We start from the raw sequence: 22707 nt of genomic DNA, 5'->3' as shown, positions 1-22707 counted from the left end.
CTTTGGCCATAGTTCCAATTTGCTCTGCAGAGTGGTTGGATCAATACACAACTCCACCAACAAACAGTACATCGGTGTCACAATTTTCCCCCATCCCCTCCAACATTATCATTTTCATTTTTTGTCATATTAGCCAATGTGAGATTGTACTTTAGAGTTGTTTTAATTTGAATTTCTCTAATCAAACGTGATTTAGAGCACTTCTTTATATACCCATATATGGCTTCAATTTCTTCATCTGAAAACTGCTTGTTCACATCCTTTGACCATTTATCAATGGCGAATGGTTTGTGTCCTTATAAATTTGACTCAGCTCTCTATATATTTAAGAAATGAGACCTTTATCAGAGAAACCTGCTGTGAAGATTGTTTCCTAGCTTTTTGCTTTCCTTCTAAGCCTGATTGCATTGAATTTGTTCAAAAGCTTTTTAATTTACATTTTGTAATGCTCGCTGTCTCTTGTTTGGTCATAAAGTCTTCCCTTCTCCACTGATCTGACAGGTAAACTATTCCTTGCTCTTCTAATTTTCTTACGGTGTCACCTTTTATGTCTAAATCATGTACCCTTTTTGGCCTTATCTTGGTATATGGTTTGAGATGTTGGTTTATACCTAGTTTGTGCCCTATTGTTTTCCAATTTTTCCATCTGTTTTTGTCTCCTTTAAGAATTTGGATGCTATACCACATGGTGCATATATGTTTAGTATTGATATTACTTCATTGTCTATAGTACCTTTTAGCAAGATGTAGTCTCCTTCCTTATCTCTTTAAATTAGGTCTACTTTTTGCTTTTGTTTTGTCTAAGATCAGAATTACTACACCTGCTTTTTTTTTTTTAACTTCAGCTGAAACACAATAGATTCTGCTCCAGCCCCTTACCTTTACTCTGTGTGTCTTTTTCTTCAAGTATGTTTCTTGTAGACAACATATTGTATGATTCTGTTTTTTGATCCTCTCTGCTATGTGATTCTTTTTTATGGGAGAGTTCATCCCATTCCCATTCACAGTTATGATTACTAACTGTGAATTTTCTTCCATCTTATTTTTTCCCCTATCCTCTCTCTCCTTTCACCCTTTCCTTCCTCAACAGTGTTTTGCTTCTGTCTACTGCTTCTTCCTGTCTGCCTTCTCTTCCATCAGTCCTCATCGACTTGTTACTTAATTTCTTCCCCTCCCACTTTCCTGTTGAGTAAGATAGATTTCTATATTCAATTGATTGTGTATATTATTCCCTCTTTGAGCCAATATGAGAATAACATTTAAGGGATGCCCATAATCCACCCTCCCCTTTCCCTTCACTGCAATAGGTTTTTTGAACCTCATCATATGAAATATTTTACCCCATTCCTTCTATATGCAGTGTGCTCTTCTTGCTTTTCCCTTAATTTTGTTGTGTCATTCCTTCAAACTCACCTTATACTCCTATCCTCTATGTATATTCTTTTTAGCTATACTAGTACTGCTTCAATTTTTAAGAATTTTAACTATCATCTTCCCATGTAGGAATGTAAACAACTCAACTCCACTGAATCCTTTATGTTTTCTTTGCACCTTTTCCCTTTTTAGGCTTCTCTTGGGTCTGGGTATTGGATTTAAGTTGTTTGTTCACTTCTGGTCTTCACTTTACGAAAGCTTGAAATCCCTCTATTTCATTGAAAGACCATTTTCACCCTTGAAGTATTATGCTTAATTTCAATGGGTAGGTGATTCTTGGTTGTAGTCTTAGCTCCTTTGCTTTCTGGAATATCATGTTCCATGACCTCTGACCTGTTAATGTTGCCTGCTGCCAAGTCTTGTGCAATTCTGATTGTGGCTCCCTGATATTTGAATTGGTTTTTTTTTTTTTTTATGGCCACTTGCAGTATTTTCCCTTGACCTGATGGTTCTGAAATTTGGTTATCATGTTCCTTGGAATTTTTATTTTGGGATATCTATCCTGAGGTGATCAGTGGATTCTTTCAATGCATATTTTACCCTCTAGTTCTAAGATATAGGGCAGTTTTCCTTGATAATTTCTTTAGAAATGCTGTCCAAGTCTTCCTTTTGATTATGGCTTTCAGGCAGTCTAATTGTCTGTCCTGGATCTGTTTTCCAGACCAGTTGTTTTCCAATGAGGTATTTACAGTTTCTTTTTCATTCATTCTTTTGAATTTGTTTGATTGATTCTTGATGTCTCATAGTCATTAGCTTCCATTCCAAATTCTAACTTTTAAAGAGTTGCTTTCCTGAGTTAACTTTTGTATTTCTTTTCCCATTTGGCCAATTCTACTTTTAAGTAGTTGTCTTTATCCAAGCTGTTTACTCTTTTTTTTCATAAATTTCTTGCATCACTCTCATTTCTTTTCGCAGTTTTTCCTTCTACCCCTCTTACATGATTTTTAGCTCCTTTTTGAGCTCTTCCATGAGTTCTTTCTGGGCATGAGACCACTTCACATTTTTCGTTGGGGCTTTTCCCATAGCTGTTTTTGTGTCTTGATCTTCCTTGTCACAATATTAACTTTCTATGGTCAGATTCTTTTTCTTTGTTGTGTTTTTGTTTATATTTTTTGGTCTTTTCTTTTAAATTTGAGCTCTGCACCTGGGATGGGAGGGGCACTGCTTCAGGCTTCTTATGCCAGAGACTGTTGGTCCTGGTTGTTTACCTGGTACTGCACTGATGGTGCCCTGAGACCCATGGGGGCCCCTCAAGTGTGGTGCTGTGCTGGGGGGTGGCTGGTGTTGCTGAAGGCTGTAGGGGTGTGGCACATCACCTGCTTCTGAGTGGGTGTCCTAGTGTTGGGGTCTGGCATGTGCTGAGGCCAATGGAGCATTTCTGTTTCCTCAGGCCTAATTAAAGTAAATGGTGGTCTGACTGCTGGCAGCTGCCTGTTTGCCCAGGGCTATGTTGAAGCATGTGGTGGTTCTTGGAGCTGGAGTCTGCCTGTTCCTCTGGCTATACTGAGGCACTTGAGGTTCCTGGTGTTTGTGTTTGCTTGATTTACTACACTGGGGTTCAGGATCTTCCATTGGTTTACTGAGGTGGGGCTTACTGGGACACTTCTTGTCCTGAACTGTGCTCCCCCTTTGCCCAAGTGAGACAGATCTTCAAAGTTTCTTGGGCTAGAAGATTGTTTCATCCCATCTTTTTACTGGTTCTGCTGTTCCGGGATTTGTTTTGGGGTGTTATCTCATATTTGTGTGGAGGTGAACACTGGAGAGTCATGGCAATTTACTGCTTACTCCACCATCTTGACTCCCAGAAGTCTCAAAGTTTGTTTGCTATGTGGTAGCTGGTATTCTACTTTGAGTATGGACTGGACTGGTCACCTGCCAAAGTCCTTGCTAAGGCAACCTTCTGTGCATGCTATACACAGATAAATGGTCCAGTAATGTAGGGTGTGGATGGCAAAGCCCTTCTGGGACATTTGCTGCCCTCATCATTGATATCACGGTAACTAGAGTCAGCATTGTCCTTGGACCCAGCCAGGTGGTATTCATGGTAACCCTGCCAATAGGGTTGGGCGCATCTCAGGTGGCCTTAAAGGCCAAGAGCCATGAAATCCCATTCTAAGTGGGATTTTCCTAATGAGACCAAAGTTTATTGATAGGTCAGGAGGTTGTTATTGAGATCTGGCTAGGCCAGGTGAAGGCAGATCTTCATGTGGTCAAAATTGTCACTCCTGTCATTAGGGTTTGGACCCCAGTTTTTGATGATACCCCCACCCAAGGTGGTGTGTTCTACCCCAAGGAGATCAAGACCAGCCCCTAAGGGCACCCAGCAATTCTGAGGCCCTCCTCTTGTAATAGAATGTAAATTCACTGTGGCCAGCATATGTATCTGGACTCTCTATATCCCCACCAACTATCATTGCAATTTACAGGGTTTTTTTGGTGGTGGTGGTGGGTGGGACCAGAGATGTGATTTCATCAATATAAGGTCACCTGATAAGTAAACTCCCTCTCCCAGTGCATTTTTCACACCTTTTCTAGAATATCTGATAGTTGTTTGGGGAAATGAGAGGTAAATTGACTTGTCCAGAGTCACAGTCAGTACATGTCAGAGCTGGGACTTGAACCCAAGTCTTCTGGACTCCAAGTTGAGCTCCCTCTCTGCTGTGTTGCACTGTATTGCACACAGTAGGCACTTAGTACACATGCTGAGTTGAAGCAAAGAGTGGTAATGAAAAATAGGAGAATAATACAAGAGAGAAGAAGGAAGAAAGGGTAAATGGATAGAGTGATAAAACTTTCATTTTCTTTTTGCCATGTACCCAGGAGAACAGAACATATGCTCCTGCAGTGTGCTTGGGGTCCTCATCCAACATTTCTATGCCCCATATTTGGAATTAATCAGAGATAGCTGCCCTCAAGAGGCTTATATTATGTCATGATCCTTCATTTCAGAAATGAGGGGATCAGACCAGAGTATATTTAAGGTACCTTCTAGTTTTGAAGTTATAAAAATGATACATGTCAAAGTGCTTGGGGTGAGGGGAAGAAAGAATTTGGAACTCAAAATTAAAAAAATAAGTTGACTTTTTCTGTTTACATCTAAAAATAAAATAAAAATGAGATGAAAAAAATTACATAAGTGATGAATGGTTCAAATTCTTCCTTTGCCACTTACCACCTGTGTGACCTCAGACAAGTTACTGAATCTCTCTGGACTTCAGTTTCCTTGCTGCAAAATGAAGGGCTGGACCAGATGGTTTCCAAGGTACCATTCAGTCTTAGGTCTATGATCTTATGGCCTTGGGTAAGTTCTTTCAGCTTTATGCACTTATCAAATGAAGGAGTAGGCCTGGAACATCTCTGAGGTGTCTTTCAGTTCTATGAGCTATGATTCATTAATAGCTTTATAAACACATAGTATACTGTACATGTTCTTGGCTCCCAGTGTAGACACTGCCACCAGCCATTGTTGTCCTGAGGACACCAGTGAAAACGCCAAATCTTTAGTCCATCTAAAGTTCCCAGGGTCTTCCTCTGGGCTAGAGAGTCTGAGGAGTGGGGTAGGAGGCTAACACACTCTCCTCTCCTCTCTCCCAAGGGATTCCTTTTCAGGGGCTTGACTGGAGATTTCTGCCACTGAGCTAACAGAAATCTTGCAGTTCACTCAGCTCCATCCTAGCAGACCACCCCAAAGGGCATAGCCAAGTCTCTTTGACCAGTCTGAATGTACTTCCTGTGTCACATCAACCCATTTCATCCAATGGCTTTCAAGGACTTTTTGCACCTGGTCTAAGCCTTTAGTTGAGTGATTCCATAGAGGTGTTCCCCCTTGGTAAAGGTATCAGGGAGTAGCACTTTGTTAGTTACTTTAAGTGGGGTGGGGTAGTTTGGTGGTTGATTTACTCAATGAATTTCCACTTTTACATTTAAAAGGTCAGTTTTCCATTATATCAGCTTTATAAGTGTGGAGCCTCTATAACTTTGTGGAGGTACCTTCTAGGTGCAGTCTACAACATTTATCTTCATTGACCTCTTTCAGTGAAAGTTCATTGCTCAGATTCTAGAAGCAGTCAACCCATCCAAATGTGTATACCAGGAAGCAACAAAAAAGCTAACTCCTATGAATACACCTAAAAACTCCTTCAGGAATATTAGCAGGTCTACATATGGATCCTGTGAGGTGGACAGTTTGGGAGTATTCATCTGGTTCTAGAAGTTGGGGCCACCAAACCCAGCCTCATTTTATAGATCAGGACACTGAAGCCCAGTGAGAAGCAGGTGACATTTGAGCTTGCAGGGATAGGAACTCTGCTCCTCTGAATTTAAATCCAAGTCTCTTTCCACTGGAGATTCTAAGCTCACTTCTGGTACTTTTAGGAATGGCGGGTGTCAGTTTTGTTTTCCATGGTATGATTACCAGGAACCTATGTTGTTTTATAATGCAATCAGTCAAGGCATTTATTAAGTGCCTACTGTGTGCCGGGCAACACACTAAGTGTTGGGATACAAAGAAAAGTTAAAACAGCCCCTGCTTTAATGAAGTCACACCCTAATGAGTAAGACAACATGTAAATGGGTACATACAAGATATATCCAATGATAAAAAGCTGGATCAGGTAAAGGAAGAGGGAGAGAAGGAAAACTTTCCTGCAGAAGGTAGGTTTTGAGTTAAGTCTGGAGAAAGCCAGAGCAACTAATAGGCCTGGGGAATAGCCAGTGAGATGGGAGCTGGCATATTGTAAATGAGTACTAGCAAGTAGTCTGGTAGAGCTGGATCATGGGGTGAATGGGGGAAGTAGCATATAGGTAGACTTGAAAGGTAAGAGAAGGGTTGTGACTACCAAACAGATCCTGGAAGCAAGAAGGAGCCATGGGCCCTGTTGAATCGGGAGACAACAGAGTGAGACTGATGTTTTAGCAAAATGACTTTGGCAGCTGAGTAGAGAGGATAGATTGGAGCAGGGGAGAGTCAACCAGAAATCTGCTGCAATGGTCCAGGTGAGAGTCAGTGAGGCCCTGAAATGGAGTGGTGGCTGTGGGAGCAGAGAGAAATATTGTCAAGTTTCTTTGGTTAGTAAGATCCCACACTTTGGCATTTGTTGCTTAATGACCCTTATAAACCTTCATTTCTGACTGATTTTGTTTGATTGCCTTCCATGTGAATATTTTTACTATGATTTGGAAGCATATCAATTTGAAACTTTGTCTGCTTTATAGAGTGAGAACCCAGAGCCTAGTCTTGGGAGGACAAAATCAGTCATAAGCTCCTTCACTGTGCATGGGTCACTTAAGCAGGAATCAAGAGCCTCCAAGAACAAAGCACTGGCCCTTAATTCTAGGTGGAGAAATTGAACCCCCCAGAAGCTAAAGACTTGTTGGTGATGCACTGGTGAAGACAGGCTTAGTCCCTCCCAGCACAACAACTAGGCTTCCACTGCAGCCACAGCAGGGCTCGGAAAGGTGAGAGTGACTCATTTACCAAGATGCTCTAATGTAATTTCTGCTATTTTTCAGCAGAAAGAAATGAGTACCCCCACAGAGCAATCATTGGTTACCTTTTCAGCCGATCTCTTGGATTACATTATAATGTAATTGGCTCATTCATTTTTATTCGAATAAATTAAATAACGCAAACAACACTAATTTTATACTTGTAAAGCACTTGGTAGGTAGGATTTGAGGTGGCACCTGACCCACTGTCAACAAAGAAGCGATAGCTTATCCTCCCAGTCTTGGTCTTAAAGAGACAGTGAAACTAGATAGGAATTCAACTTTGCAGCTCCATGTTATATTAATTTGGACAACCCTGAAGTTGTGATTAAACCAAGCTCTGAATGCTTTCTGAATGCAACAGAAAGGACTTCTTGCTGCACTCATTTCTAATGTTTGACAGGCTGACACACTGAGACATTGTAGAAAGGAGACTCCAGCTCCTACTCCTAGCTCTGGCATTGACTAGCTGGCTGATAGTGGCATGGTTGCTTTCTCCCTCTGAGTCTTGCTCTCCTCATCTGTAAAATGAGAGGGTTGGATTAAATGCTCTCCAAGGTGCCAAAGAGTTTTTAATTCTAAGATGTGAATCCCACTTGAGAGCCAAGATCTGGAGCTGAAAGAGACATTAATGGTCAGAGAGTCTAAACCAAGTCATTTGCCAAAAGTCACACTAATAGGAAGTGGCAGAACTGAGATTTGAACTCAGATCTAGTGTTTCCCAGTCACGTGTTTTACCCACTCACTGTATCATACCATCAGCCACTATGGGACAATTGATCTCCATTCTGTCTCTAACACCACGGAATTCCCCTGAAAAAAGAATTTAAGGTCCTTGGACCCTAATTCTCCTAAGGGTAAGCCTGCCTAGCGTTCACTCAACTCCAGAAATTCAGGAAGCTTGAAGTCCTGGGACATATATTTAGAACTGGAAGTGTGGTCTAGCCAAACTCCTCCATTTTACAAATGTGGAAACTGAGGAAGCAGTGTCTCACCCAAGGTCAGAAGAAGTTTTAGGGATTTGAATCCATGATGTCAAATCTTTCATCCTTTCTACTATTTCATGCCCAGCCTATAAGGAAATCAAATCAATTTAAGGGCCTGTGGTTCAGATGCAACCTCAATGCTGTAGGTACCTCTTAGCATCACCAATGGACTAGCTGAGACTTTTCCAGATAAGTCTCGTGTCCTAGAATCTGCCCCCACAATAAGCAGATGTAGCTGACTGTGGGGTCTGTGTCAGACTTCCAACAGCATATCATGTTTACCTCAGTGGTCCATTTGTTAATGGAAACTATTCTGACTTTTTCAGAGAGAGCTTGTGGATTCCTTAAATATCTATCTATCTATCTATCTATCTATCTATCTATCTATCTATCTATCTATCTATCTATCTATCTATCCATCCATCCATCCATCCATCCATCCATCCATCCATCCATCCATCCATCCATCCATCCATCCATCCATCCATCCATCCATCTATCTATCTATCTATCTATCTATCTATCTATCTATCTATCTATCTATCTATCTATCTATCTATCTAGCCATACATTTATCTACCTTTCTAACAAGATCACAGATTCTAGAGACATGTGGATGGTGACCATAACACAAAATCACCATAAGGACTTTGACTAAGGTTGGCTGGTATGATGAACTTTCCTTCTCCCTCCACTCAGGATGCTATATGAATCTTTTGAGTCATTTACACTGCTACTGGTCAACTGTCAAGAGTCAGTCTTTTTAACGGTGTGTGTGTGTGTGTGTGTGTGTGTGTGTGTGTGTGTGTGTGTGTGTATGTGTGTGTGAATGTTCCCATTAGTAAGGGAACAGAAATGAAACATGGATTCAATTGGTGTTCCTCCTGTACTTAGGCTCTTCCCGATTTTGATTGGAGCCATGCATTATTTATGAGGCTACAGGCAGGTTGATACACTTGGTTGATATCCCCTTCATCCTCCTTATCACTACTTCTGGGCAACTTCTCAAGTCATTGCCCGAGACTTGGCCCAGCCATGTGAGTGTGGCTGACTGCTAATGAGGGTGAGCCTTCACAAGGCAATTCCAATTTGCTTTAGTGCCATTAGCTTCCTATGATGATGATGATGATGATGATGGCCAGTGCAGCTGTCCTCTTGCTGCATGGCACACAGAAGCTGTGATGTTGGGATGGCTTTTGGTAGATGAAGTCACAGAGTGTAATGGGGTGTAAAATGCAGGCACAGATTGGCTTACAGTATTTGGCATATGACAACCACTGACTAGCTCCCAGAAGGGGAGGGTGGAGTAACAGCACAACTCCAAGAATGAGAAGGGGGACTGAGTTCCCAAATCACAGAGCAGGGAGGGACCTCTGGGGCCTCCAGTCCAACCTATACCCCAACAGGAATCCCTTCCACAGCATCCCTAACAGGTGGCCAGGCAGCTACTGCTGGAAGAACACCAATGAAGGAGAACTCAGCCTTTCCTGATTGCAGCCCATTCCTCCCTGGGACAGCTCTCATTATTAGGAAGATTTTTCTGACAATCAATAAATTGTCTTGTTTTCTACTTCTCCTCAATGATCATAATAAGACTTGGCAGTTACATATGCCTTGGAGTTTTACAAAACACTTTACATATAGTATCTCATTTGATCCTCACAACCACTCTGCAAGGTGGGTCCTATTATTACTCTTATTTTATAGATGAGGAAATTAAAGTAGATTAATTAAATGACTTTCCCAGCATTATAGTTAAGTGTTTGAGGCTGGATTTGAACTCAAACCTTCCTAACTCAAAGTCCAGTGTAATACCCAGCACACCACCCATTGATCACAGTTATGCCCTTTGGAGCCAAGAGAAACATGTTAAACCTTTCCTCAATAGGACAGTCCTTTAAATATTTTGAATTCACCTATCATAGGATCACAGCTATAGAACTGGAAGACACCAAGCAGGTCACCAAGTCCAAACCTTTCATTTCTAAGGAAGAGCAAATTGAGGTACAGAGTTGTTAAGTGATGAATAGAAGAGCCACCATTAAAACCCAGGTCTTCTCACTCTAGGTTCCTGACCTGGTGAGTGAAATAGCAGCAGCCTTCTTTTCACGGAAACATTAAAACCTTTCCTGTATGCAGATGAGTAAAATGGCTAAAATCTGCCACCAAATTTTTCTGGAGTGCTCAGCACCTAGGAGAGCGCCTGGCACACAGAAGGTGCCATGCTTGTTGATTGATTAATTTCTCTGATCATTGTTGTTCGAAGCATTTCAGAAACACAAGGATGAGCTCCCTTTAACAGAGCACTCAGCCACGAGAGGGAGCCAATTGCCATTCCCATGTCAAGTAATAAACGAGGCTTCTAAACAGTTTCTGAAATGACAGGGCAATCAGTGATCATTTAGGAGAAGAAAGGATGGCTCTTTCTTTCTTTATCCAAATCATCCCTACCTGCTCAAAGTGATGTATAAAACATAAGAGCACACAGTGATTAAAACCCTCATGAATTTAATCAGAAATTCCCAGCTAACCACTATTTGCTGTGGTGCAAATTGATGTAGAATGGCAATCATGGGGAGCTGCCTTTAAAAAAATAACAAAAAAACCCTTCTCAACTTGTGGGAAATGTACTGGTGATTGGCAGGGGGAAGTTACAGGGACCATGGGGGGCTGCAAAAGGAGAGAAAAGGAGGAAGGAAGCAATAGAAGCGAGGCTCCCTGGAGGTGCCCCTGCAGACAGGGCCTGGGGAATGGAGGGTCTTTGTTCCCAGGGCCAGGGATTACGCGGTTTATTATTACTAACAAAATAACGCCCTCCTCCTAATAAATGCTGACTTGCTGCTCTTTTCCTCAAGCCCATCAGAGAGCTCTCCAAAGACCTTCGGCTTCCACTTGGTCACCCCTTCCCCCCTGGGCTTCATTTCCCCCTGGGTTCTTTAGATCGCACAATCAAGGATTTAGGGCTAGAAGGGATCTTAGAGGTCATCCAATGAGCTGCCATTTGTTCAGCACTTTGCAGACCTTAAGGCAAGTTATAAATGCTAGCTATTATTAGCTCTAGTCTAACCCTTTCATTTGGCAGAGGAGAAAGCAGAGGCCAGAGAGAAGAGACTCACCCAAGGTCATACAGTGACAGAGGCTTCAACCCAGGTCATGTGACTCTACATGCAGGATTCTTTCCATGGTATCAGGTTCAGGTTGCTCTCCCATGACCCTAGATTCTTGTGATTTGTCTGAAACCCAGCTAGGCTTCCTCCTGAGATGTTGTTACCCCCAGATTCTACCCCTACCCCAGACCCTGACAGAGGTGCATACAGTACTTGAGATCTCGTTGGGGATTGAGAAAGTAATTAGGAGCAGACCATCACCTCCTTTTCAATTTTTGGAACTTTTTTGTAGAAGGTTTTTTCAGTTTCTCCAATCCAGACCACTGATGGTTGTAGCATCCGAGCCACCTAAAAAAGAAGAAGGAAATACATTCACTGGAAGTGTTTGTTTCTGGTTTTCCCTTCTTAGACACACATTTGATGCTAAATGAAGAGGAGAACATGTGAACACCCTATTCTAGACTGTGAGGGATTTTCTGGGACAGTATTAGGACTGTGTGTAACTGAGCCAGTTGTCATATGCTCAAAAACCCCAGTGATTAGGGAAGGACTCAGCATACAGTGAGTACCTGATAAGTGCTTATTGCCTCATTGGCTTGTTTAGAGCATGATAAGAAGAAAGTCATAGGGTCACAGACTTTAACCTGGAAGGGAGGGACTTTCAAGGTCATCCTCTCAAACTCACTGATTTTACAGAGGAAGAGACAGAGATTCAGGGAGGTTTTGTGATTCAAGCTCATAGGATCATACATCCAGAGCTACCATCTTGATCAATCCTTTCTCGTTTTCTAGGAGAACGGAAGCCAAAGGACAATTGGAGACTTACAATCAACAGGCACCAACTTCAGAGATGCAGGGTTGAAAGGGTTCTTAGAAGTCATCTATGCCAAACCCCTAAAAAGTTGCAGAGGAGAGAGTGCTAGCCTTGCAGTCAGGGACAGCTGGATTTAAACACTCCCTGGCTGTGTGACCTTGGAGATATCATTTATCCACCCATTCTGGGACTCAGTTTCCTCATTTGTAAAATGAAGGGATTGGGCTTGATGTTCTAAGTCAGATGACTTGCTAAAGGTCATCAGGAAGTAAGTAGCACAGTTGACATTTACAGTGGAATCCTTTGCCCCCAGACTCTCATTAGTGAGCCCCACTGCCTTCTGGAAACAACCTCCACACTCAGAGACCACCTGATTCAGACAAGGACCTTCATTCGTGATCCTGTCCAGAAACTTTATGGGACATTGTGTCTAAGAAGGGTAGCAAGGCCACACAAGGCTTTGCCTCATAGCTGTACTTCCTCTTTCCTGCAAATGTCATTAAAGACTTAGAAATCCTGCTCAGAGGGGTCAGTCCCTGCTTCTCTGGAGCCCCAACCTCATAGCCTCCTAGACTCAGTGCTTCCAGCTAGAGATGAATGGGACATTGAGGCTCCCCCTCCAATATTAATTACATTCTCATTTTAGTCCTCAAGTTTATTCAGGTTTGTTCCCTCACAGAAAGAAACACTGCCTTCTTCAGCATACAGAGGTCCAAGACTTTATATTCCCTGTGCAGCCAGGCTTTTCTTTGCTGACTTGAACCCTGCTGGAGAGACTGTGTGGGTGCCTCTGGACTTGGATGAGGTTTAATGGAGGTCCTTGGCTAAGTGTTGCTTGGTGATTTATAATTCCAGTAAAAATAATGACCACATGCAGGCTTTTCTCTCCCTTTCTCTTTTTTCAGCATCTTGGGGCTTTGTGTGGCAAAGACACCATCTTGACTGCAGTCTCCCTCATTAAACGTAATCAAGTGCAGTGGGAGCCATGACATCATACACATACATACATACATATATACATCTATATATATAGATATATCTATATCTATATGTTTCTCTCTCCATCTATCTATCATCTATCTATCTATCTATCTATCTATCTATCTATCTATCTATCTATCTATCTATCTATCTATATCTTTCTATCTATCCATCCATCTAAACTTTTTGGTTTGCCTGAAACAAATGGAAAGCTTGAGCTCTGGTTTCAGAAGGAGATGGTGGCAAAGCCCCTGGGTGTGGAGCTAGGATGTCTGTGTCCCCTGCTGTGTGCTGTACGTGGGAGACAAGAAGGGGCTGGGAAAAGAATTGGACATAGGAACATATCTTCACTGGCCATTAATGTGGTGCAGATGCTGTGCAGGTGGGACTTGCTAGCTGGAGGCTCATCCAGCCCACACCGCCTATAAGTGTCTGAAGAGACAATGACCCGTCAATTCAACAATCTTGCTCATAATAACACGGAGTAGCCAGAGGAGAGCAAGCTGGGGGGTCGGGGGATCTCACTCTGTTCCCAGACATGCTCCATTTATTTCTGCCTGGTACCCGGATTATGTTGCTTTATTTTGGCCCACACTCGGAGCTCATTTTGGCATGATGGTCAGCCCTGGGACCTCTCAGGGGCCCAAGTTTAGATCACTGGATTAAAAAAAAGAGCCCCTGAATGCAATCTAAGTGGCAACAAGTTTAAGTTGTACCTAAGATGTTTTTGCTAAGCCCGCCTAGACATGAGATCATTGGATTTAGAACTGAACAGGGCTGGGCTTGGAGATCATCTGGTCCAACAACACCTTCATTCTGAGGGTGGGGGCAGGGGAGAGATTTACCAAACATTAAACAGCTTGTAAAGAGCAGAGCTGGGGCTGTAGCCAGGTCCTCTGGCTCAAAATACAGCTCTTTTCCCATTCTTAATTCAGAAAATGTTTTTTCGATTGATAGTGGAGGGGAAAACGGGGTAATTCATCTTAATATTTAACTCCTGGAGGAAAGATGAATGTTTTTGCACAATTATAGGTTGTTTGAGGATGAGGATTTAGGAAGGAGGCCATCAGCTCATACGTTTAAAGCTGGAAGCGATCTTAGAGGCCCTCACTTTACAGATGAGCAAAGAGAGACCCAGGGAGCATCAATGACTTGGCAATGAGCATATAGGCAGAAAGGAACAGCCTAGATTTGAACCCAGGTCTTTGAATTTGAGATCCAAGGCTCATCCCAGTACAAGGAGATGTGTGACAAATCACTTAACCACCTGGTCTCCATTTTCTTGAATTTAACATAAAGGTACAAGTTAAACATGTGTAGGATGTATATTACTTTGAAGGATGGTCACTTGTTAGAATTGGGAGAGCATGATGAGGAATATTGTGTCCTCAGAGAGGAAAGACAGCCAATTCTGTATTAGGAGGACATTAGGAAGAATATTGTGGAGCTAAAGTTGAATTAACTTAATTGAATGAATACGTGACAGCTTGCTTTTGGAATGGGGGAGATCTGTCACCCTCTTATTGGAAACTGAGGCCTGGACAGGAGGAATAGCTTACATCCCAGGATCATGGATTTAGCTAGAGGTCACCTAATCTACCTGCCTCATTTTACAAATGAGGAAACTGAGGCCCAGGGATGATGACCTGTCCAACATCACACAGGCAGGAAATAACAGAGTTGGGCTTTGAAAACAGGCCCTCTTGATGACAGAATTGTGACCATGTCCATTGTATTGTGTAGCCCCCTACACCTGCTCCTTGTCACCTGTATCCCTCTGTCCCACAGCCTCCTTGGACTTGTTTCCTTGGCTGTTAAATGAAGGGACCAATCAGCTAATAAGTAAGCTCTTTTTTGCTCCAAATCCTCAACACTCCTGCCCCTGGGCCTCCTCCCACGCATGGGGTGGGCAAGGGATGGTCCAAATCTGCCTCCTGTGTTCTCTCACTCCAGGCCTTTCAGAGCTAAGTAAGCTTCTTTCTTTGTGATTTACTTTCTTTTTTGCCTCTTTCAAAGTTTCTGAGGATGGTCTAGAAATTGGGAGGCTAGGGGGTCTCACTTGGGTTGAACTTCAGACCCAGTTTCATGAACTCTTATAGTATTTTTGTTTTTAAAAATCCAAGTGGCTTCTTGCTAGCCCATTGTGTGCTGATGATGACTGGAGTTCCGCTTACTCTGGTTATTTTGAGGATGGATTCTCATTTCCCTTCTTTGCTGGGTCCTGGGAAAGACTCTCTTGGAGTGGACAATTCCTTCCCTGGTCCCAGTGTCGGAGGCAGGCTGAGCTAGTGGCAGGGCTACTTGCTGGTGGGGTTTGACCTCCCAGAGGACTTGAATGGGAAAAAGCCCAGGCGTGAACCCTTCTCAGCCATCCCCTGGGCGGAAAGGGCTTTGTTTCCTGGAGGATCTTTGTTTGTTTGGTTTGTTAGATCCCTGCTCCCACGACCATGCCGGGCTGTGGCTGAAGGCTGAAGGCTCTGTAAAGAGCTCCCAGCAAATATCCCTTAGATGACATCTAAAAGAACAGTGGGAAACAAGATAGCTCCAGGGTCTGGAGGCCTCTTAGGGTCTTTCCAGATCTTCTTTTCTATCAATTTCTCTAGGTCTTTGATCTCTGCTGGAGGAGTACTAAGGGAAGTCAACTGTCACTAGGCAGAAACACTTGGATTGCTCCTTTCCAAGACAAGGCCCACGACGGACCACTCTTTGACTGGCCAAAGCTCCTGGAGAAAGCTTGGCATGGTAGAAAAACCATGAGATTTGGAGTCACAGGACTAGAGATTTAGCACAAGAAGGGACCTTTGGGGTCAGCAATTCTGACCCTGTCACTTTGCAGATAAGGACACTGAGTGCCCCCAGAGTGGGAAAAGGGCTCACTGAGAGTCACAGAGTTTGTAAGGTGGGATGTGAGAATTCAAATGAAATGAGATCTGAATACAAATCTTCTTGACTTCATGTTTGGAACCAGAGGGCCAAGATTTGAATCTTGGCTCTGGCACTCACTAGCTTAGTGTACAGAAGTCTCTGTACTTCCCTGGGCCTCAGTTTCTTTTTCTGTCAAATGAAGGGATTGGACTAGATGGTCTCCGATGTTTCTTGCAGCTCTAAATTTATGACCCTCTTAAAAGAGGCCTTTTCAGTTGTCTTGCTGTCGAAAAAAATTGGCAACAGCTTCTTTCTCTAAAGGGGGAAGGAAATTCATTGTAAAAACAACTGAATCTGGGATCCACATTTGCTTTCCTTTCATTCAAGGGTTGGATGGATCCCAAAGATTCATACATTAACTACTAACTGCACAAAACAGACTCTTTCTGAGCCTGGCTTCTCTCTTTTCTACAAGATTAGCTGTTCACAGTAACTTTAATGAAAGCCGGGTGTGTTTAGTATCAGCTGGGCATGGGAGCAGGGGCATAACTTAGAATTCTGTGCTCCTTTCTTCTGGTTACCTCTGAGCAAGACAAGACCCCCAGATATCAGATTTGGGTGGCCACTGGAGAGTCTGCCAGGTTCATTGAGGTGTCCCTCTTCTGGTATCCTTCTGCAAATGATTTTTTGAACTCAAATCTCTAGACCTTTTTATTTATTTAGGTTGATATTTTTTGGACCTCAGTATCCAGAAATGGATAAGCTAACAATCTATGACTTTACCAACACCATTGATAAGAATATTTAACAGAGCCCCATTGGTTTTCTTCCCAGTTTGACACAGATCTAGTCACTAATAACCACTGTGGGTTTGGTTATTTATTTTAGTTTCCATTAGATTATAAGCCCCTTGAAGGCAGGACCTCTCTTTTGCTTCTCTTTGTATCCCCAGGGTTTAGCACATCATAGGTACTCAATAAATGTTTGTTGATAGATCGACAACTTTCAGACCCTCTTGACCTTATGTCATCCTGCCCTTATTTCTATTTTGCCAGCAAGGATATGAAGCTCTGGAGGTATCACAGATTGGGAGTCAAAGGGTCACATCTTTGACTTCAACATCCTTCCTTGCCAACAGGTACTGTTTAAGAACTACTTTTTGACAGAATGAAGATGTGCCCCTTGGGAAGCCATGGCCCAAACTCTGCCCTACCCTTGGATTCTGTACATCAATAACAGGTTTATTAGTCACACACAAGGCACTCACATGAATTAAGCCTCACACTAGGGTCCATCTTTCCTCTACATGTTGAGCTCAAGGTACTTGAAGAAGGTCTTTTGCTCATATATCACTGATTTCTAGAGAATCTGAGAGGTAACCTGGCTCAGAGGATGGAGCACTGGACTTGGAGTCAGAAAGGCTTGGATTGAAATTCTGCCTCAGATACTGGCTGTGTGATGCTGGGAAAGGGGCTCCATATCTCTGGGCCTCAGTTTCCTCATCTGTAAAGTTAGGAGGTTGTACTCAGTGACCTCTAGGGTCTCCTCCAGGTCTCCATAGGTGGTCCTATGATGCTTTGGATTCTGGGATTTGATAGGAGGTCTTCTTTCTTTCAACAGGATCAGATTTAGAGATGGGAATGGGTTATAGTCTAAGAATCTAGGAGGGGCACCACAGTACAAAGGAAAGAACTCTTGCTCTAGAGCCAGAGCCCAAGACATCAAATTGCATCTCTGATCCAGCCCCTCCTCATGCTGTCTCTCTGAGACTTAGTGGACTTTTCTGCTTCTATCAGTTACACTTAGACAGGGGCCTGTCCATATAAGCTGCCAATCCTAGGCCTCTCCCCCACGCCCTTCCACCAAAGGAAAAGAGATGCCCAGCCTCCATTGGGGCTCATTCGCATTGTTCTCAGAGCACCAACAGACGGCTTGTCGCTCAAAAGCCCTCTATGTGAATTATCTCTGGGTACTTTGAGGCCATGGATAATTAAATGCACTCGACATAATTAATTCTTAATTGAAATGGTGTGGGGAGTGGTTCTGGGCAGTTTGCTCCAGTGGCCGGCAGAGGGCTCTTTCGTTCTTCGAATCAGGCGCTTGGCTGGTGAGGATGCTGGGTGTCCTGCTCTGGGGGAACGCGGGAGCTAGGTGACCTGTTAGGATGCTGGTTCTGAAAGACAGGAAGGACAGTGGGCAGGAGCCCTGTGCCCACCAGCTGTCCTCCAGGGAGGCCTGGGGATGGGGGGGAGGGTGCCTGCCCAGGCTTCACTGGATCACAGTGGATTTCTGAAGCTGGAAGCTTGAATGGACCAAAAAGTAAACCCAACATGTTTGCGCAACAATCCATAGGAGGCAGAGTTCAGTCCAGAGGGCCGTCTCCCCAGATCCCTCTCCTGGCTGGCAAAGGGCACCAGCACCTCTAGGTGGTAGGTGTTCTGGCTCTTATGACTCCTAGCTGTCCTAGAAAAAGAGGCACTGAAGATGGGAACAGGGGCCATGGGTCACCTTGTATGCAGGATATTCTGCTGCCCAATCCAAGGGGAGGGGTGAGGGACTTAGAGAGGCCACTAGCTGGGTGTATAAGGCACTGGATTTGACACTGGGAGATTAGTTTGAATTCTGTCTCAGACATTTACTGGCTATGTGGTCCAATGATCTAACCTCTCTCAGTCTCAGTTTCCTCATCTGTAAAGTGGGGATAATAACAGCACCAACCTCACTGAGTTGTCATGAGGACCAAATGAGATAATACTGTATGTAAAGCACTTTTTAAAGCTTAAGGTGCCATATGAATATGACCTCAGAATCTCAAGTTATGGTCTGGGAGGAAGAGATTCTGTGATCTGCCTGTGGACATGTAGCTAGTCCAGGTGAGAGACAAGAGCTGGACTCCATCCACCTGAATCCAAGGCCAGCTTCTCTGGGCACTGAACCACACTATGTCTCAGAAAACCCTCTATCAATATACTTCAGGCAATGGCCTCCACTTTATTGGAAACAATCCAGAGCCTCAATGCAGTCCAACCTGCTGAACTCATTATCTTCCTCATTAACCACCTGACCTGCCATTACCCCTCAAGGTCCTTTCACTGCCTAGATTCCATCCGGACTCCTGGTCTTCCATGAATTTGACCATCAACCGTCTTTTTGACGTTGTCTCCTCTCATCAGAACAGAGAAGACTTTGGTTTCCCTGGCCGTTAGCACAGTGCTTGACACATAGTACATTCTTTAATAAATCCCAGGTCATTCCTTCAGCTATATGGTTTTCACAAGACTAGAACACTGACACTTAAGGGTAATGTGTATTCCCATGCCAGAGGGAATCCAGTAGAAAGGAAGTAAAACACTTTGCTTGGGACTTTGATGAGGAAAATGGCGGAGCTCTGTCCAATTTCCCTGAGTACATACCTTCATAACCATGTGGATCATCATTTGGAGGCCAGTCTTTCCAGGGTACTTCCCAGCAATGTTGGTGGGAGATAGATTAAAGAGGTTGGCTCCAGTCTCAGTGCAGATGGCATGGACCAGCATCTTCTTCCCCACTCCAGAAGGTCCCACCAACAGCAGTGTCTTCACCAATGGTGCCTTCTCATGCACGGTCTGAGAACCTGTGGGAGGTCATAAGTTTCAGATTTTGTTGCAGAAGTCAGTAGTGATTCAGTTGGATTTGCTCCCCAGCCCATTATCCCAGGGCATGAGCCCCATTTCTCTCACACATATTCATTGCCCAATGCTTGTTTCAAACTAGAGTTTCCCCTGCAGACTGTGGGGTTCATGATCCCTATTCAGATGACACCAGACGTAGAAATCTAAGACTAGTGGACATCTCTGTGATAACCGGATCATAGATTCCAAGCTGGAAGGGGATTATAGATATATAAAACTGAGCCAAGACAGGTTAAATGACTTGCTCAGGGTCATACAAGTGTTTAGTGTCAGAGGCAGAATTTGAACGCACTTCTTCTGACTCCAGGGCCAGAACCTTGCTATTATGAAAATACAAGTATTAAGTCTCTGCTGTTTCCCTACTTTCAACCTAAATAATGAATGAAAATAAAAGTATAGTACTAAAAATGGATTATAGTACATAGGTGGTGAGCATCCACAGGATACTGATACTAAGGTGAGATCAGGATACAGCATCACCTAATAGAGAGAGGACTGGGTTTAAGGAATGAGATCTGTGTTCAAATCCTGCCTTGAATATTACTGAGGTTTCACCTCTGTGAGTCTCAAGTTTCCTCATCTGCGAAAGGATGGGAACATGTTTGTTTCAAGGACAGTGCTCCATGTACAACCTGTATCCAATTGCTTGATTTGTCAATAAGTTGGGGGGGGGGGGAGGTGTGTGTCTGTGTGTGTGTGTGTTTTTGTCCTTTGCTGCCGAAGAAGACCATGCCATCAGAGAAATGATGACACAACTTGCACTTGACTTTGTTTTGAGTGAGGGAGGGCTGTGTCACAAGCCTCACCTCTCCTCCAGAGACATCTTAATCCAGTGACCAGATTTCATTAGGATGACTGGAGATGACCCAGGATGAAGCAATTGGGGTTAAGTGACTTGCCCAAGGTAACACAGCTAGTGAGTGTCAAGTGTCTGAGGTGAGATTTGAACTCAGGTTCTCCTGACTCCTGCACTGGTGCTCTATCCACTGCACCACCTAGCTGCCCCAAGGGGGGAGGTTAAGAAGGGAGGGAGAGGGAGAATTTGGAACTAAAAATGTTCTAAAAAATGAATGTTTTGTTTTACGTGTAATTGGGGAAAATAAAATATTAAATACTTTTTTAAAAAAGGACAGTGTTCTGCAAACCTTTGATTGTTACGCTGAAAGGATCATAGGTCTAGACCCAGAAGGAATTCCAGGGGCCAATTAAGCCAGATTTCTGGGAGGATAAACTGAAGTTTAGGTGTGTTGAATGATCTGCCCAAGGTGATGCAGGCAGCTTTAAAAATCACCTTTATTTTCTTTTCCATTGCCTTGCTATTATAGGACCTCTGATCTGAAGGTATGCTGAGGTCAGTTTCAGAAACTGTCTTCAACACAGCTCCTTTCTCTGATGTCCCCTGGCCCCTTATGCTACTTTAATATTCTAATTTGTAGTTATTTTTATGCTTAGCCTAATTCATTGAAAGCTTACTGAGGCCAGGGGTTCTATCTGGACTTTCTTTGTATTCTCTGAGCACCGACACAAGGTCTTGAACAGAAATGTTTTCTTGATTTCCCCTATGCCATCTTGTTATTCAGACTGGTGGTCTTACTATTTTGACAATAATATAATAATATTTATCCTGGTAAAGTATATAGAAAAATAGCTTTGAAGGCAGGTACACTTGAGTTATACTTCTCATATACTAGATGTGTGACCTTAGGCAAGTTATTTGACCTTTAGGTGCTCTAAGCAACTCTCTAAGACTCTTAAGTTACAAGAAAGGAACTGATCTGTGTAGGCGGAGGGAGTTTTCTCACCTGGGAGTTCCCTGTACAAATGGTGACTTTTCTTTATTCATAGTAATATATAACATAAATACAAAGCTGGTGGATCTCAGTAATTAATTCCACTATCCCAGGAGAACTTAAACCGTGGGCCACTCCAAGAGCAATGGAGGATACAGTAAGTAACCAGCAATGGATTCCTCCTTTCCCCTCCCTTTTCCTTCCCTCTCTTCTTCTTCTTCTTCTTCTTCTTCTTCTTCTTCTTCTTCTTCTTCTTCTTCTTCTTCTTCTTCTTCTTCTCTCTCTCTCTCTCTCTCTCTCTCTCTCTCTCTCTCTCTCTCTCTCTCTCTCTCTCTCTCTCTCTCTCTGACACACACACACACAATTCAATATGACATCAAAGACATTATGAAACATTATGAAAGAAATGTAGCTAGTAAGAGATGGGCCATTCATATAGTGAGAGTGAGGAAAGAGATGGGCAGACCCTATTGTTCACTGGTGCCCGTGTAATATCAAGAGACCTAAAGGAAAGATGCCAGCCTTTTGGGTTGATTTTTCCCTTCCTTTACACCCCACCTAAAAGGACATGGGCAAAAGTGGCATAGGATGAGAAGGGCTGGATGGATGAGTCTCAATCTTCCTCACTGGAGTAATGACTGATTGATGGGATCACAGGCCCACTGCAGGATAGAAGCGTTGTTTTTAATATATTGCTTGGGTAATGTGGTTCTGGTGGTTGATCAACTTCCATCCATAAAAATTCTTGGACCACTCTTATTTTATCTTGCTTAGAAGTCCTGCAGATTTCTTAAAGTCACAGACCATTGAATAGTACCACTAGTTATACATGAACGGTTTTATAATCAACATTTTTTTCTGATGAGTTTTTTTCTGGGGTCTCAGGTCAGCTCCAGAGATGTACTAGGGAGATATTTTATGCACTGAAATACACTAGGGACTTCAAGAGTCCATTTCTGTGGCTCCTGGGGCCACTAAGGCCAGTCTTAGACTGGCCTTCCATGGGCAGCTTTAATGAGAAGTGTATTCTTGAGTGTCTCTCAGCTCACTAGGATCCAATGACTTTGTTTAAAGGATTTACAGGATTAAATCTTCAGCCAAGGAAACTTTATCTGGATACCCTAAAGTCTGCTTATATACACATTTGATTGCATAAACTATTTCTACATTAGAAACATAAAATGAGAACTAGTTGAAAATACCAGGCACCACTTTGCCTTCATGAACCGAGAATGTGAAAACTGCCTTTCTCTCTTGGACAGCAGACACTCGTGGTTTAGTCCAGGGTTCCCATACTTCCTGTCAATTAGTGTATTTCAATGGAGACTCTGAGAGGATGCGCTATTACTATTATTTTAACCTAAAGTTCCATTTGCTTCTGAGGACAAAAAGTGAAGATTCCACGTTCCTTGTCAAGTCAATGACATTTTGTGGAAAACATCTCCAGGATCAAATCAAAAGGGAAATGCTTTACCATGCCCATGGCTTTCATCTTACTTGAAAAAGAATTTAAAGGAATTCTCACTGAAAGGCTGTAGGCTCACAGATCTGGAGCTGCAAGTGACCTTGGAA

At 43.1% G+C, this 22707-nt stretch overlaps 1 protein-coding gene across 2 annotated transcripts in view; it reads right to left on the bottom strand.

Moving 5' to 3' along the window:
* The window catches only part of IQCA1 (IQ motif containing with AAA domain 1), a 237585-nt gene that overhangs the window by 19755 nt on the left and 195123 nt on the right, over positions 1-22707 (bottom strand). For both annotated transcript variants that reach the window (XM_072640671.1, XM_072640672.1), the window contains 2 exons: positions 19088-19287; positions 11276-11362 (listed from right to left, as the gene is read on the bottom strand). In XM_072640671.1, the coding sequence (XP_072496772.1) occupies positions 11276-11362; positions 19088-19287 (287 nt within the window). The remainder of the gene's footprint in view (positions 1-11275; positions 11363-19087; positions 19288-22707) is intronic.

Source organism: Notamacropus eugenii, chromosome 2 (genome assembly GCF_028372415.1).
Source record: "Notamacropus eugenii isolate mMacEug1 chromosome 2, mMacEug1.pri_v2, whole genome shotgun sequence".
Lineage (NCBI taxonomy): Eukaryota > Metazoa > Chordata > Mammalia > Diprotodontia > Macropodidae > Notamacropus > Notamacropus eugenii.
Note: the sequence above shows the minus strand (reverse complement) of the source record. Positions and strands in the feature narration are given on the sequence as shown.